Source organism: Puma concolor, chromosome B4 (genome assembly GCF_028749965.1).
Source record: "Puma concolor isolate L17-30 chromosome B4, mPumCon1.1.hap2, whole genome shotgun sequence".
NCBI classification, from domain to species: Eukaryota; Metazoa; Chordata; class Mammalia; order Carnivora; family Felidae; genus Puma; species Puma concolor.
In genome coordinates, this window is record NC_141673.1 from 7,342,179 (window position 1) to 7,355,183 (window position 13,005).

Below are 13,005 nucleotides of genomic sequence, written 5' to 3' on the forward strand. Positions count from 1 at the left end.
AAACGTTAAAAAAAAAATTTTTTAAATCCAAGTTAGTTTACATATAGTGTAGTAATAGTTCTAGGAGCAGGCTGACCGATTCTTTATGGGAGAGGGGGGCCCTGTATGCTGTAGAATGTTTAGCAGCATCTCTGGCCTTTACCCACTAGATGTCAGTAGCAATCGTCTCCCTCCCCGAAGACACTGCCAGGTGTTCCGGTGGCAAAGTCACCCCTAGCTGAGAACTGTTGCAGAATTAGGGCTCCTAGTAGCCTTTGCCACATGCTAGAGAGTTAGGGGTTGTGGTGGGGAGGTGATGACTGAAGCCACTTATTAACCTGAGGGAAAGCACTGTGAGATCCTTGTATCTCAGCAAGAGAAGTTTTCTTCCAGGGTATAGATAACTGAATACCATAATGGTCAAATTAGTGCAGGTTATATTTAGTGTTGTCTTGGCCAGCTTGGGCCAGTGTGCACATTTCAGTAAGAAGCATATGTAGGAAATCCAGAAACCACCCTATCCTGCTAAAGTGTTGTGTGCCTACTGGGCTAGTCATTTCCTCCAGGTGACTCCAATGTTTAGATACCCCCATCTCCCCACCCCGACCCCGCCAACCCAAGCAGCTTTATATTTGTAGGTGGTGGGGTTCAGGTTGCTTACTATGTTTTGTTCTATATGTACATTTATAATCATACTTTAAAAGAACAAAATAATTTGGGTGGAGGAAGATCAAGTTCAACCTCCACTTGGTTGGAAACTCAGCCTTATCCACTAGAGCTTTAGGAAGTGAGGTGGGGCAGGGGCTCCTGGGATCTACACCCCTAGTACCCACTTTACTCTGGAGTGTTAGCTCAGTTGCCACAGCTACATTTTAAGCCTTCAGAGACCAGGGTCCCCGTTTATGATCCTTTGAAAAAACTGGCTCTTCTCCCTGCTCCTAATGGCCCCCCTGCCTGTCCTGTGTCTGCATCTCCACCATGTTCTGTCTTCAGTGTTTCACATTTGGTTTCTTGAACATTCCAAACATACTTACTTCTTGTTGGTTGTATCTCATGTTCCTTTACTGCACTGGTGGCTTTCTTCTCATGCCAGTCTTAATTCAAGTATCACTGCTGTAGGACCTTTACAAACTACCTCATTTCTTTCCTTTTCCCCCAGCACTGTGACATCCTATTTTTAGCTGCTTCTTTACTAACATCTGAGGTGGTTTTCTGATCATTAACCCTCATTAGCGAGCAGGAACTTGTGTGATACCCTAGCACCTGTAGCAGTGCCCTGACATAGATGCTTCAAAAGTGTAGAATGATGGGGCACCTGGGTGGCTCAGTCGGTTGAGCGTCCAATCCGACTTTAGCTCAGCTCGTGATCTCACAGTTCGTGAGTTCCAGCCCGTGTCAGGCTCTGTGCTGACAGCTCAGACCTGGAGACTGCTTCGGATTCTGTGTCTCCCTCTCTCTCTGCCCCTCTCCTCACACTGTCTCTCCCTCTCTCAAAAATAAATCAACATTAAAAAAAATTTTTTTTTTAAGTGTAGAATGAATTCCTAAAGGGTAGACACACAAGCAAGGAAATCTAGTAATTTCCAGCCAGCCACCTATGAAGTTGGTTGCAGAATTTTGCATTTAAACATTTTTGTAGAGAAAATCAGGTCAATCATCAGGTCTGAAAGGTTCCTCTGACCCCAAACACACAGTGGTTAGGAACTTCTGTTCTAGAGTGCAAGTTTCCTGAGTGGACTAAGATTAAGGAATGTTTTTATATTTACAATAGTGACCTTGGTAAAGGTCATCTGTAATACGTTAAGTACTAAACAATGCATTTCCATTATCGTTAAGCCCAAACTATGAGGGCTTAAAGGTGGTGAGGAAGGAAGAGGAACTTGTTCTCAGCACGGTATCCCCGAGTCCCTCTCAATGTCAGCTAAGTTACATTTTGAAAAATCTCTGCCCCACCCCCACCCACCATCCCTTTTCTATCCTCTCTGTCCCTTTTCTGCTCTTTCTGCTGCTACTGCTTTTGAAGAATTAGCCTAAGAGAAGGAAGGAAAGCATCTGGAAGGATTTGCATCCTCCATGGATGGCTGGAGATTCAGGTCTGTAGGCCGTGTGTCTTCCAGGACTAGAATGAGCATCTCATGAGATATATGACGGGTCAAGTTACTCTTCTAAGAGATTTTCACTTTTGGATTCTTTGTTCTCTGAGTGTTTAAGGTGTTTTGTTTTTACTTGGAAAGCAGATATTATATTCTTGTTTGGCTTTCTTTCCTTATGTGGGGGAGAGGGAAGTTAATTCTCCGATGGGAAGAGATGCTTTTGAGGATTAACTTCCCTCTAATTCTTCAAAAGCAATAGCAGCAACAAAGAGAAGTCACCCTGCTCCTCTTCCCCTTTTCCTAATGCTAGGCCCTCTCCTCACCCTACCACAGCTTCCCTGAAAAAACACGAGGAATAACTCCTTTCACGTATGCTGGAATCCAAATTCTCAGGGCAACAGAAAATGTATCTTCACGTACCTGAATGTCACATTAAGAGGAATGCAGCATGAAAGGGGCTGCTAGTCACTCATGAAGCAAATGGTACCAGAATTAGAAATGTTCCATTCTTAGTGCTTCTGAACTCTGATCTTTAGGTCTATATTGACACAGTGAAAGGGAAAACAGGTGGGGGGGAGGGGGGAGCAGAGGATGAGAATATTGCTGGGGCTTGTCATTCCTCAAGTATGTCTACCTGTCCTTAATTGTCACATTCTCCCCTACCTTCACTGATACTTTATTTCCACGATGATGATGTGTTCCTAATGGGAGAGCAAATAAAGCCAATAGCCAATGGCAGGTGATCTTTGGATGTGAGACAGACACATCTTTCTCTTTCATACTAAAGAACAGTATAGGGGCACCGGGTGGCTCAGTCAGTTGGCTAAGCATCTAACGTCGGCTCAGATCGTATCTCACGATGAGTTCGAGCCCCACATCAGACTGTCTGCTGTCAGCACGGCGCCCGCTTCAGATCCTCTGTCCCCTCCTCTCTCTGCGCACCACCACCCCCCGGCTTACACTCTCTCAAAAATAAATAAAAATATGGAAAAATAACAACAGTATATAGTACAAAGTTAGAGCTCTTTATTCAGACAGTAAAGCCCAGCAAAGTGGGAGGGCTATGCTGTCTCCATGGCAACAGAAAGTCTCATAAATGTAAAGTTCCTGGCTTCTATCAGACAGACTCTTCCTGGCCCAGAAGAAACAGGTTTTAACTTGATGAGAACAACCCAGGCAGCCTGGCAATAGTACAGAAGGGTGGCTAGCTGTTCAGTCTCTGGTCAGTTCTTCTGGAAGTGCTCAGTGAGCATGTTCATCAGCTCCTGCTTCTTCAACCCACCCTTCAGCCCATACACCTTGCAGACTTCCTTCAGCATGGGCACAGTGAGCTTACCCAGCGTGCCCTTGCTGACATGGGCCTTCAGCTCCTCTTCAGATAACTCCACTTTGGGTCTTTTGCTTCCAGAACCTTCATCATCTGGGGAAAAAGGTCAGGAGGGAGTGATTGGAAATGCTAACAGTGGCCCTTCTACGGTCTGGGCTGCAGTTAGCCATTTTCCATAAGCTGGGATGCCCAGGGGAGCGTGTTTTGATAAGGTAGCTTCATTTAAGCATAAAGTCAAAACCATATCAGACCTAGAAGGAAGTTCCAAGTAGTGCAGTTGCCATCAGTTTACCCAAAATTGGTGCTCAGTCTGGGGAAGTCATTCCTTCCTTCGTTCAAAAAGCATTTACAGAGCACCGTGTCAAGTACTAAGGCGCCATGCTAGACGATAAGCAAGTGCAGACTGAGTGAGATAAACAAGTAAATCCCTAAAGTGTGCACATGTGTGAAGAGCTATGGTAACAGCTCACACAGGGCACTAGGAGTCACTTTTTGGGTTGTTTTTTTTTTTAATAAATGTTTGTTTCTTTTGAGAGAAAGCATGCACACGTGTTTGTGAGAACAGGGGAGGGGTAGAGAGAGACAGAGAGAGAGAGAGAGAAAGAGAGAGAGATGATCCCAAGCAGGCTCCACAGTGTCAGCACAGAGCTTGATGTGGGGCTCTAACTCACCAACTATGAGATCATGACCGGAGCCAAAACCAAGAGTCAGATGCCTAACTGACCAAGCCACCCGGGGTGCCCCTAGAGGAGTCACTTCTGATGGAGAAGAGAGAAGGCTCCATGGCCACCAACCTAGTCTCTCACAGCTCCATTTCCTTGTAAGGCTGCAAGTTCGAGCCCCACATCGGGCTTTGCGCTGATAACACGTATTCTCTGTCTCCTTCTCTCTCTGCCCCTCTCTTGCTAGCACTTCCTCGCCCTCCCTCTCCCAAAAATAAACATTAAAAATTTTTTAATTAAAAAAAAAATTAAAAACCAGTTCCTGGGTCGCCTAGGTGGCTCAGTCAGCTAAGTGTCTGACTTCAGCTCAAGTCATGATCTCACGGTTCATGAGTCCGAGCCCTGCATTGGGCTCTCTGCTACCAGCACAGAACCTACTTCAGATCCTCATTCTCCCTCTCTCTGCCTCTCCCCTGCTTGCACCCTCTCTCCTTTTGCTCTCAAAAATAACCTTAGAAAATTAAATAAATAACCCAGTTCCTCACCTTGTTTCCTCTTGGAAACTTTTTCTTCAGGATTATAATCAGGTGGGTAGACAAGCTCCTTAAACTCATCCACCAGGGGGCCAAGTCTCTTATCTATTGCTTTAGTTTTAGGCACTAGAAAATCAAAACACAAGAAGAATGAGTCAGGTGAGTCACAAGCCCTGGCTTCCTGTCCAGTTCCAAGTCTACAGGGACCAGAGGAGAAAGCACCTAACTGTAGGGGTTGAGGGAAGTCAGGAAAGGGTCCAGGAGGAAGCAACTAACCTGGTCAAGAACACATTCAACAAAGTCTTCCTAATATTTACCAAGTACCTTCTAACAATTGAATTTAATGAGCACTTACTACAGCCAGACACCCTTCTCACTGCTTTAAACTTATTTTATTTAATCCTGTAACAACCTCTAGGGTAGGAAAATTTGTTTCCTTATTTTATAGAGGAAAGCAGAGAGGTTAAAAGACTTGCTCAAGGTCAAACAGCTGGGAGTAATAGAGTTGAGAATGGGGTTAGATTCTGGAGTTTCAAACAAGAGTCTGTGCCCCCAGTGGGATTACAGTCTCGTCAGGGTAAGGAGGCAGTAAAAACATAAACACAGTGGCTGGCAATGCCATGATGGAAGGGACCGAACAAAGGCACACTGGAACACAGGAGGGGTCAGGAGAGATTTCTGCAGCCAAGTCTGCAAACCTGAGTGTTCTTCCTCAGGCAGGGACTATTCAAAGCAGGAGAAGGCACAGGATAGGAAATAGATAACATACAGCTTGAAGGTAGAATGTCAGGAGTGTAGGACCAGTGAGGAGGCTGGAAAGGCGATCATGGCAAGGTCATGGAAGCCTTGAATGCCCACCCAGGTCGTAGACTTTATCCTGAGAGCAGTGGGGAAACTCTGAAGGGCTATGAGCAGGGGAACAACATGATTCCAATTACATTCCAATTACATTTCCAGTTTAGAAAGATCATCCTGGGGTGCCTAGGTAGCTCAGTCAGTTGGGTGTCTGACTTCAGCTCAGGTCATGATCTCACAGCTTGTGGGTTCGAGCCCTGCATCAGGCTCTGTGCTGACAGCTCTGAGCCTGGAGCCTGCTTCAGATTCTGTGTCTCCCTCTCTCTCTGTCCCTCCTCTGCTCATGCTCTTTCTCTGTCTCTCAAAAATAAATAAACAAGAAAGAAAGAAAGAAAGAAAGAAAGAAAGAAAGAAAGAAAGGAAGGAAGGAAGGAAGGAAGGAAGGAAGGAAGGAAGGAAGGAAGGAAGGAAGGAAGGGAAGGAAGGAAGGAAGGAAAGAAAAGAAAGAAAGAAAGAAAGAAAGAAAGAAAGAAAGAAAGAGATAGATAGATAGATAGATAGATAGATCATCCTGAGCTGTGTGTGGATGGGAGGAGGGTGAGACAGAAGGCCAAACCTGGGGTGAGGGTGGAGGGGATAAGGAACCATAAAGTGGCAGAATTGATGGATGTACAGATAGAATGTGAGGTGTAGGATGGCCAGAGGGAGGTGGCGACCAGCTGGGATGGCAGGAGCATTCCCCAGGACTGATACAACAGAAAAAAGATATCTTTGGGGGAAAGACAGTATTTTTGTTTTCTTTGTTACCTAACCATTATACGGTTTGTTGAGCTTGAGACCTGAGCTGTGTCACATCAAGGACAGGCATGAGGAGACGAGCATCTCATCATCTCCTCATGTGGCCACGTTTCCAAAGTATTAAGGGAAGATCCTGCCGCCTGGTGTGCCCAGAAGAAGGCACAATGTCACAACCAACCTGGGCTCCTGCTGAGACAGAAGCCCCATGTTCCAGACTATAGGAGTCTCTGCGAGAGCTTTGGTTCTCAACCTGGCAACCAGCTGAGACTTTTAAAAAATACCAATGCCCAAACCCCACCCCCCAGAGATTCTGATTTAAGTGGTCTGGGGGTGAGGCCTAAACCGCCAGATTTTTTGAAGTCTCCTGGATGATTCTGTTGTACAGCCAAAGTCGAGAACCAGTGTGCTAGAGGTTAAGAGCAGGTCTCAGAATAACCTGGAAGGCTTGTTGTAAGACACAGGTCGCAGGGGCCCAACCTGAGTTTCAGATTCAGTCAGCCTGGGAAAGGGCTCAACATGGGCATTTCTGACAAGTTTCCAGGAGACACCAGTGCTGCTGTTCCAGGAAGCACACTTAGAACCACTGGTGGAGTCTGAGGAGGCCACGTGGGGAGAAGTGAAGTGACAGAGAAACAGAGGGCCCAGGATCACCTAGTGCACTCGCTCCCATGTTTAGAGGAGAAAAAAAGGGAAGCAGGTCCAGCAAAGGTGTCTTAGGGCACTGTCAGCTCAGGAGAAGAACAAAGCATGGTGTCACAAAGCCAAACAGAGAAAATGAGAAACAGTTGTGAGTCTTCAGGAAGTTATTTATTCAAAGGAAACCATATTCTGTGTCAGAGGAAAGCAGATACACATCGGACTGGAAACGAGTAAAGAACATAAAAGAACGAGCGTCAAAGGGGTCGGGTGTCTGAGCGGTGGGACACCTGGGGCCTGCAGCAGCCATCACCAGGCAGCTGCAGTTCCGGCCAGAGCCCGGGACAAAGGGTATGGCTGGAGACAGGCTCGGGGGTCACAGACATGAGGGATACAGCAGGCTGGGGGAGCAGCCAAGATAACCAACAGAAAGGGAGAGCAGCGGGGCTGAGGACAGAAACCTGAGCCCCTGGAGTTATAGGAAACGTCAGAGCAGCCAAAACTGTTTTGAAAATAGAGGCAGGAAGAGCAAACACAACTTGCAGTAAAATTACAGGACAGGAGCCAGAATGGAAGAGGCCAAGGCCCCGGTGAGGAAGAGAGAGAACGCTGTGGAATAAAGGGGAACAACTGTGTTTTGAACACTTCCTGAGAGTCAGGACCGAGACGGTGTCAATAGCTTATAAGAACAGTATCGGGGCGCCTGGGTGGCTCAGTCGGTTAAGCGGCCGACTTCGTCTCAGGTCATGATCTCGCGGTCCGTGAGTTCGAGCCCCGCGTCGGGCTCTGTGCTGACAGCTCAGAGCCTGGAGCCTGTTTCAGATTCTGTGTCTCCCTCTCTCTCTCTGCCCCTCCCCTGTTCATGCTCTCTGTCTCAAAAATAAACAAACATTAGAAAATTTAAAAAAAAAAAAAAAAGAACAGTATTGCTGTCCCCATTTTACCTATAATGAAACTGAGTTTCGGGTAGATGAAGTAAGATTCCAAGGCTACTCAAGTTAGTAAGTGGCAGAGCTGGGATTCAAATCTGTATCAGGTATTTCCAAAGCGTATGTCCTTCACCACCTTGCTGGAGACCAGGCAACTTACTCCCTGATTTATCTAAAGGCCATCAAGAAAGATGGCTGCTTGGGGCACCTCGGTGGCTCAGTCGGTTGAGCATCCGACTCTTGATTTCAGCTCAGGTCATGATCTCACAGTTTGTGGGATCGAGCCCCATGTCAGGCTCTGTGCTGGTGGCACGGAGCTTACTTGGGATTCTCTCTCTTTCCCTCCCCTGCTTGTGCTCTTTCTCTCTCTGAAAAGTAAATTCACTTAAAAAAAAAAAGATGAGCTGCTTAATTCCAAGGTTCCTGTTGGGCTAGATCCGGCTAACAGTCACCACCATAATACAGGTACAATAGCTTTTACATGTCTAGCACTGGGACTGTTTTGTCTAGTAAAAAGAGACCATTAATAACTGGGAAGTAAGGGCGCCTGGGTGGCTCAGTCGGTTAAGCGTCCGACTTCAGCTCAGGTCATGATCTCGTGGTCCGTGGGTTCGAGCCTCACGTCGGGCTCTGTGCTGACAGCTCAGAGCCTGGAGCCTGCTTCAAATTCTGTGCCTCCCTCTCTCTGTGCCCCTCCCCCGCTCACACTCTGTCTCTCTCAAAGATAAACATTAAAAAAAAATTTTTTTTTAAATAATAATAATAACTGGGAAGCTCAGCAGGCCACACTAATTGTTCTGATCTTTTCAACCTCTGTTAAGAGCCTTCATTAAATCCCATCTGTTGCCCAGCTGACATTTACCTGTATCACTAAACTGTGTGTGTCCTCTTACGAAATACATACGAGAACCACAATCAAGAAAGGGACTGGCAGCGAGCTCAGAGCTCAACTGAGGCAGCCAGGCAAATCTCCCCGATGCTGGGTAACAAGGATCTTCTGAGGCAGAGCCTACAGTCTGATGGAGAGACAGGAAACACAGTGGTGCAGAGCGAGGGCTCTGGGCCAGACGCACTGGATTCTAAACCTGGATCCACCGCTCACTACTTAGTGCCTTGGAGAATTACTACCTTCTCTATTAAATAAGGACAACGGTGCCTACCTCATAGTTACCAGAACTGGATGAGTCAACAACTAGGACCAAGAGTGCCTGGCACACAGTAAGCGCTCAATAAATGTTATAGGTTATTATTTTTTTTTTTTTTACTTTTACCAACATGTAGTCATGAGGGGGCCTGGTTCAAAGGCAGGTTGCAGAAGCCTGGCACACTCTCCTCCTCTTATGGCAGAATGAGCCAAATCTCTTCTGAGACAGTCTATGCTGGTCTAGAAAATCTCTCAGAGAAGGCTGGAAAAACGAGGTGCAGTCTTTGCAGGATGCTAGAAAACGCATCCGTATTTCCAGTCCAGAGTGAAACCGTTACGAAAACCTCCCATGGAAAGAGCTCAGTCCCAGCCTTCTTACGTGTCAAATCCACTGCCTGTTCAGGCTCCATCAAATCCAAAGCCAAGGCCTCCAGGTTTCTGAAGTGCTGCTGCAGCACTGGGTTCTCAAAGGCATCACTTCTAGTAAAACAGTAACATAAATAAATTGAAGCATTTAAACATTAAAAAAATAATAACAAAATTAAATAAACCCAACTGAGATACCACAGGCCCAGGGTCAGCTGAGGAAAAGAGCCCAGATAAAACAGCTGGGAGTCTTGTCTCTGGAATCAACTTTTCTCTCTCCAATTTCCAATTTATTGGAATCCAAAAGCCGATCAAAAAAAAAATTGGGGGGGCGGGGTGTGCCTGGGTGGCTCAGTCAGTTAAGCATCTGACTTCGGCTCAGGTCATGATCTCACAGTTTGTGAGTTCGAGCCCCACATAAGGCTCTGGGCTGGCAGCTCAGAGCCTGGAGCCTGCTTCGGATTCTGTGTCTCCCTCCCTCTCTGCCCCTCCCCTGCATGTGCTCTGTCTCTCACAAATAAAAATAATAATATTAAAAAAAATTTTTTTTAACACTTTATTTATTTTTAAGAGGCAGAGAGAGACAGAGCGCGAGTAGGGAAGGGGCAGAGAGAGAGGGAAACACAGAATCTGAAGTAGGCTCTGGGCTCTGAGCTGTCAGCACAGAGTCTGACGCGGGGCTTGAACCCACGAACCATGAGATCATGACCTGGGCCAAAGACAGATGCTTAACGGACTGAGCCACCCAGGTGCCCCTAAAAGCTGACTTAAAAGCTAACAATCCCTGCCCATCTGTCTGTCACTGGAAGCTGTGGGCAGAGAGAGAAATGGAGAAGGCAGAGCCATGGAAGTTAAAAAAAAAAAAAAAAAAAAAGACAAAGGAGAGGTGGTAGGAGATGGAGAGAAAGAAACTGAATACTTTTTCTTCCCACGCTCAGCAGCAGCACGGGAGTAAAATAATCCTCTCACCCCAGGAGACAGTTCCAGAACAAGGCCTGACACTAACCCACTACTCACCTGTAATTGAAACGGAGCTTCTGAACAATGGCCTTCATCTTGTCTATCTGCTCTGGATTTGCCATGACTTTTTCAGTAAAGGGCACCTTCCGTTTATCGTCGGCATAGGGTAAGAAGACAAGCTGGAAGCCTGAAGAAAGGACATTAGTTTCCCAAGATTTGACTCAACAAACGGTTTCAGTTGTGGAGTCGCCATTTGTCTCTCAACTTCACACTCACCCTTCTATGTCCCATGATGCTGGGGCTGGGACCCTGCCAGCCCTATTTCTCCTCTATCAGCTGATTCCCATTAGCAGCCTCCAGAACAGAGAGGGAGGCGGGAGCCTCCCATACCTGCCGGTTCCTGCCGGCAGTGGCCCGGCCAGGGCTCTTCACGGGCCAACAGCAGCTGGATCCAGTCTCCAGCTTTCTGGACACACCCAGAGCCAGCTAGACAGTGCCCCCTCCCTGGAGGGCTGAGACCCAGCTCCATCAGGCCCTCCTCTGAGCCTCAGCCTCTCCCCTCTGTTCCCCCACCGCCTCCACACACAAAAAGTAAAGAGGAAGGGTTATCAGGCCGATCTTGTTCCAGTTTTCTGTCAGGTTCTAAAAGGCTGCAAAATCTAGACTGGAACCGACTGCTGCCGCCAGGTGAGGGGCCCTGGCTAGCAATGCCCACGACACTGAGCAAGAGGAAGGAGCAAGTCCCTCTGCTCTCCTCTGCCCTACAGTCTCTCTCTAAGCACTCACTATTGACGGAGCCTCATTGCGAGCCAGCTGGCAAAGGAGGAACCCGAGTTGGAGAGTCTCGGCCTCGGCAGCACAGAGCATAACAGGAGGGATTTGGAGCTGACAGACAAGAGTTTACTAACTGATATGCAAAGCTATTCCTCAGCATTTTGACAACCAGGGCTAGAGATATAACATATTCAAAGAGTTACTTTATAAAGTTCATTAAAAAAAAAAAAGTTGGGATTTCTTCTTTTTTTTTTTTTTTTTTTAATGCTCATCCATTTATTTTTGAGAGAACAAGCAGGGGAGAGTAGACAGAGGGAGAGAGAATCCCAAACAGGCTCTGAGCGGTCAGCACGCAGCCCGACGTGGGGCTCAGTCTCACTACTGTGAGATCATGACTTGAGCTAAAATCAAGAGGTGGACGCTTAATTGACTTAGGCTCTCCACAAAATTCATTTTTATTAACATGGCTAATGGGGCGCCTGGGTGGCGCAGTCGGTTGGGCGTCCGACTTCAGCCAGGTCACGATCTCGCGGTCCGTGAGTTCGAGCCCCGCGTCGGGCTCTGGGCTGATGGCTCGGAGCCTGGAGCCTGTTTCTGATTCTGTGTCTCCCTCTCTCTCTGCCCCTCCCCCGTTCATGCTCTGTCTCTCTCTGTCCCAAAAATAAATAAACGTTGAAAAAAAAAAAAATTTAAAAAAAACACGGCTAAAAAAAAAGAAGACTACCTTCTCTTGGCTACTTTGGGCTAGGCACTTGTACATTTATTAACTTATTTCAAATGTGAAACAACCTGAAGAGAAAGGTGTTCCAGAATTCTCATCTTTACAGGCAAGGAATATAAACAGAAAAGTTAAAATTATTTGCCCAAGTTAGCCAGGTGACGTGTGGCAGAGATGGGCCTGAAACAAAAGAAAGTAAACTTTTCCACACATAAGAGTAAGATATGGTCAAGTATGACATCAAAACCCACGGTCTTTCTACTACACATCACTGCCTTGGTGTATGCAGAAGATAAACCAAACATTAAACATTGCAAGGGTGGGGCGCCTGGGTGGCTCAGTAGGTTAAGCGTCCGACTTCAGCTCAGTTCACGAGTTCGCAGTCCGTGAGTTCGAGCCCCGCGTCGGACTCTGGGCTGATGGCTCAGAGCCTGGAGCCTGCTTCAGATTCTGTGTCTCCCTCTCTCTCTGCCCCTCCCCCGTTCATGCTCTGTCTCTCTCTGTCTCAAAAATAAACGTTAAAAAAAAAAATTTTTTTTTGAACATTTCAAGGGTGCCAAAGAATTGCTTTTAGTAAAGAAAAGTATCAGCAGTGAGCCATCAACTTGGGTCACTAACCTGCCAACAGTCCCTATGCAGCCAATTCTCGACTGTGGCTATAGAGCTGCCTTATACAGCTGTACATGTTGTGCACTGCACAACCATATTTGGCAGCTTTACCTGGCTCTGCATCTGTGTCATCTGTGAAACCCTGAAAATGCACAAATGCCCCATTCCTGGAGACTGTGGTTCAGCAGGTCTGAGTTGGAATCCCATGAGTGATTCCAAAGTCTGAGCAAAGTTCAGTAGCACTGAAAGTATCTCTTCCACATACCTGGGGGAGTCACCTGAATTTTCTGGTCATCCAGCTCCTCTTCCTGTGGCAACAAGACCACAAAATAAGGAGGGGTGTTCCGACGGGGGGTGTATCTGCACACCGCCATGACCTCCTTCTCCAGACACTTGGTGAGTAGAGCACTGAACAGAGTTGAGCTCCCTAAAAAACACACGGCCCAGGGATCTGCGTCCCAAAAGTGTCTCCTTTTTTCCCTGGTAGCTCATGTTATAAGCCTACAATTTCTCTCCCATTTTCTTAAAAGGGCTTGTGATACTTCAACAAATAAGGTGTGAGAAGCCCAGAGCTGACGAGCAGCAGAGGCACAGAAAGGAAGAGAAAGGGATTAGATGCCTCGAATACCCCATTGAGAGGTGTGAATTATTAACATTAGTTCACTTTTACTATATTTAGGCT

The 13,005-nt window shown here is 46.8% G+C and overlaps 1 protein-coding gene across 6 annotated transcripts in view; it reads right to left on the reverse strand.

Moving 5' to 3' along the window:
• Positions 1-3,076: 3,076 nt before the first annotated feature.
• The window catches only part of XRCC6 (X-ray repair cross complementing 6), a 30,800-nt gene continuing 20,871 nt past the window's right edge, over positions 3,077-13,005 (reverse strand). For 5 of the 6 annotated variants that reach the window (XM_086712155.1, XM_086712158.1, XM_086712157.1 and 2 more), the window contains 5 exons: positions 12,589-12,750; positions 10,280-10,409; positions 9,276-9,376; positions 4,607-4,720; positions 3,077-3,492 (listed from right to left, as the gene is read on the reverse strand). In XM_086712155.1, coding sequence (XP_086568281.1) covers positions 3,296-3,492; positions 4,607-4,720; positions 9,276-9,376; positions 10,280-10,409; positions 12,589-12,750 — 704 coding nt within the window. In that variant the 3' untranslated portion in view covers positions 3,077-3,295. The remainder of the gene's footprint in view (positions 3,493-4,606; positions 4,721-9,275; positions 9,377-10,279; positions 10,410-12,588; positions 12,751-13,005) is intronic. The other variant, XM_086712156.1, reaches the window with a different exon arrangement.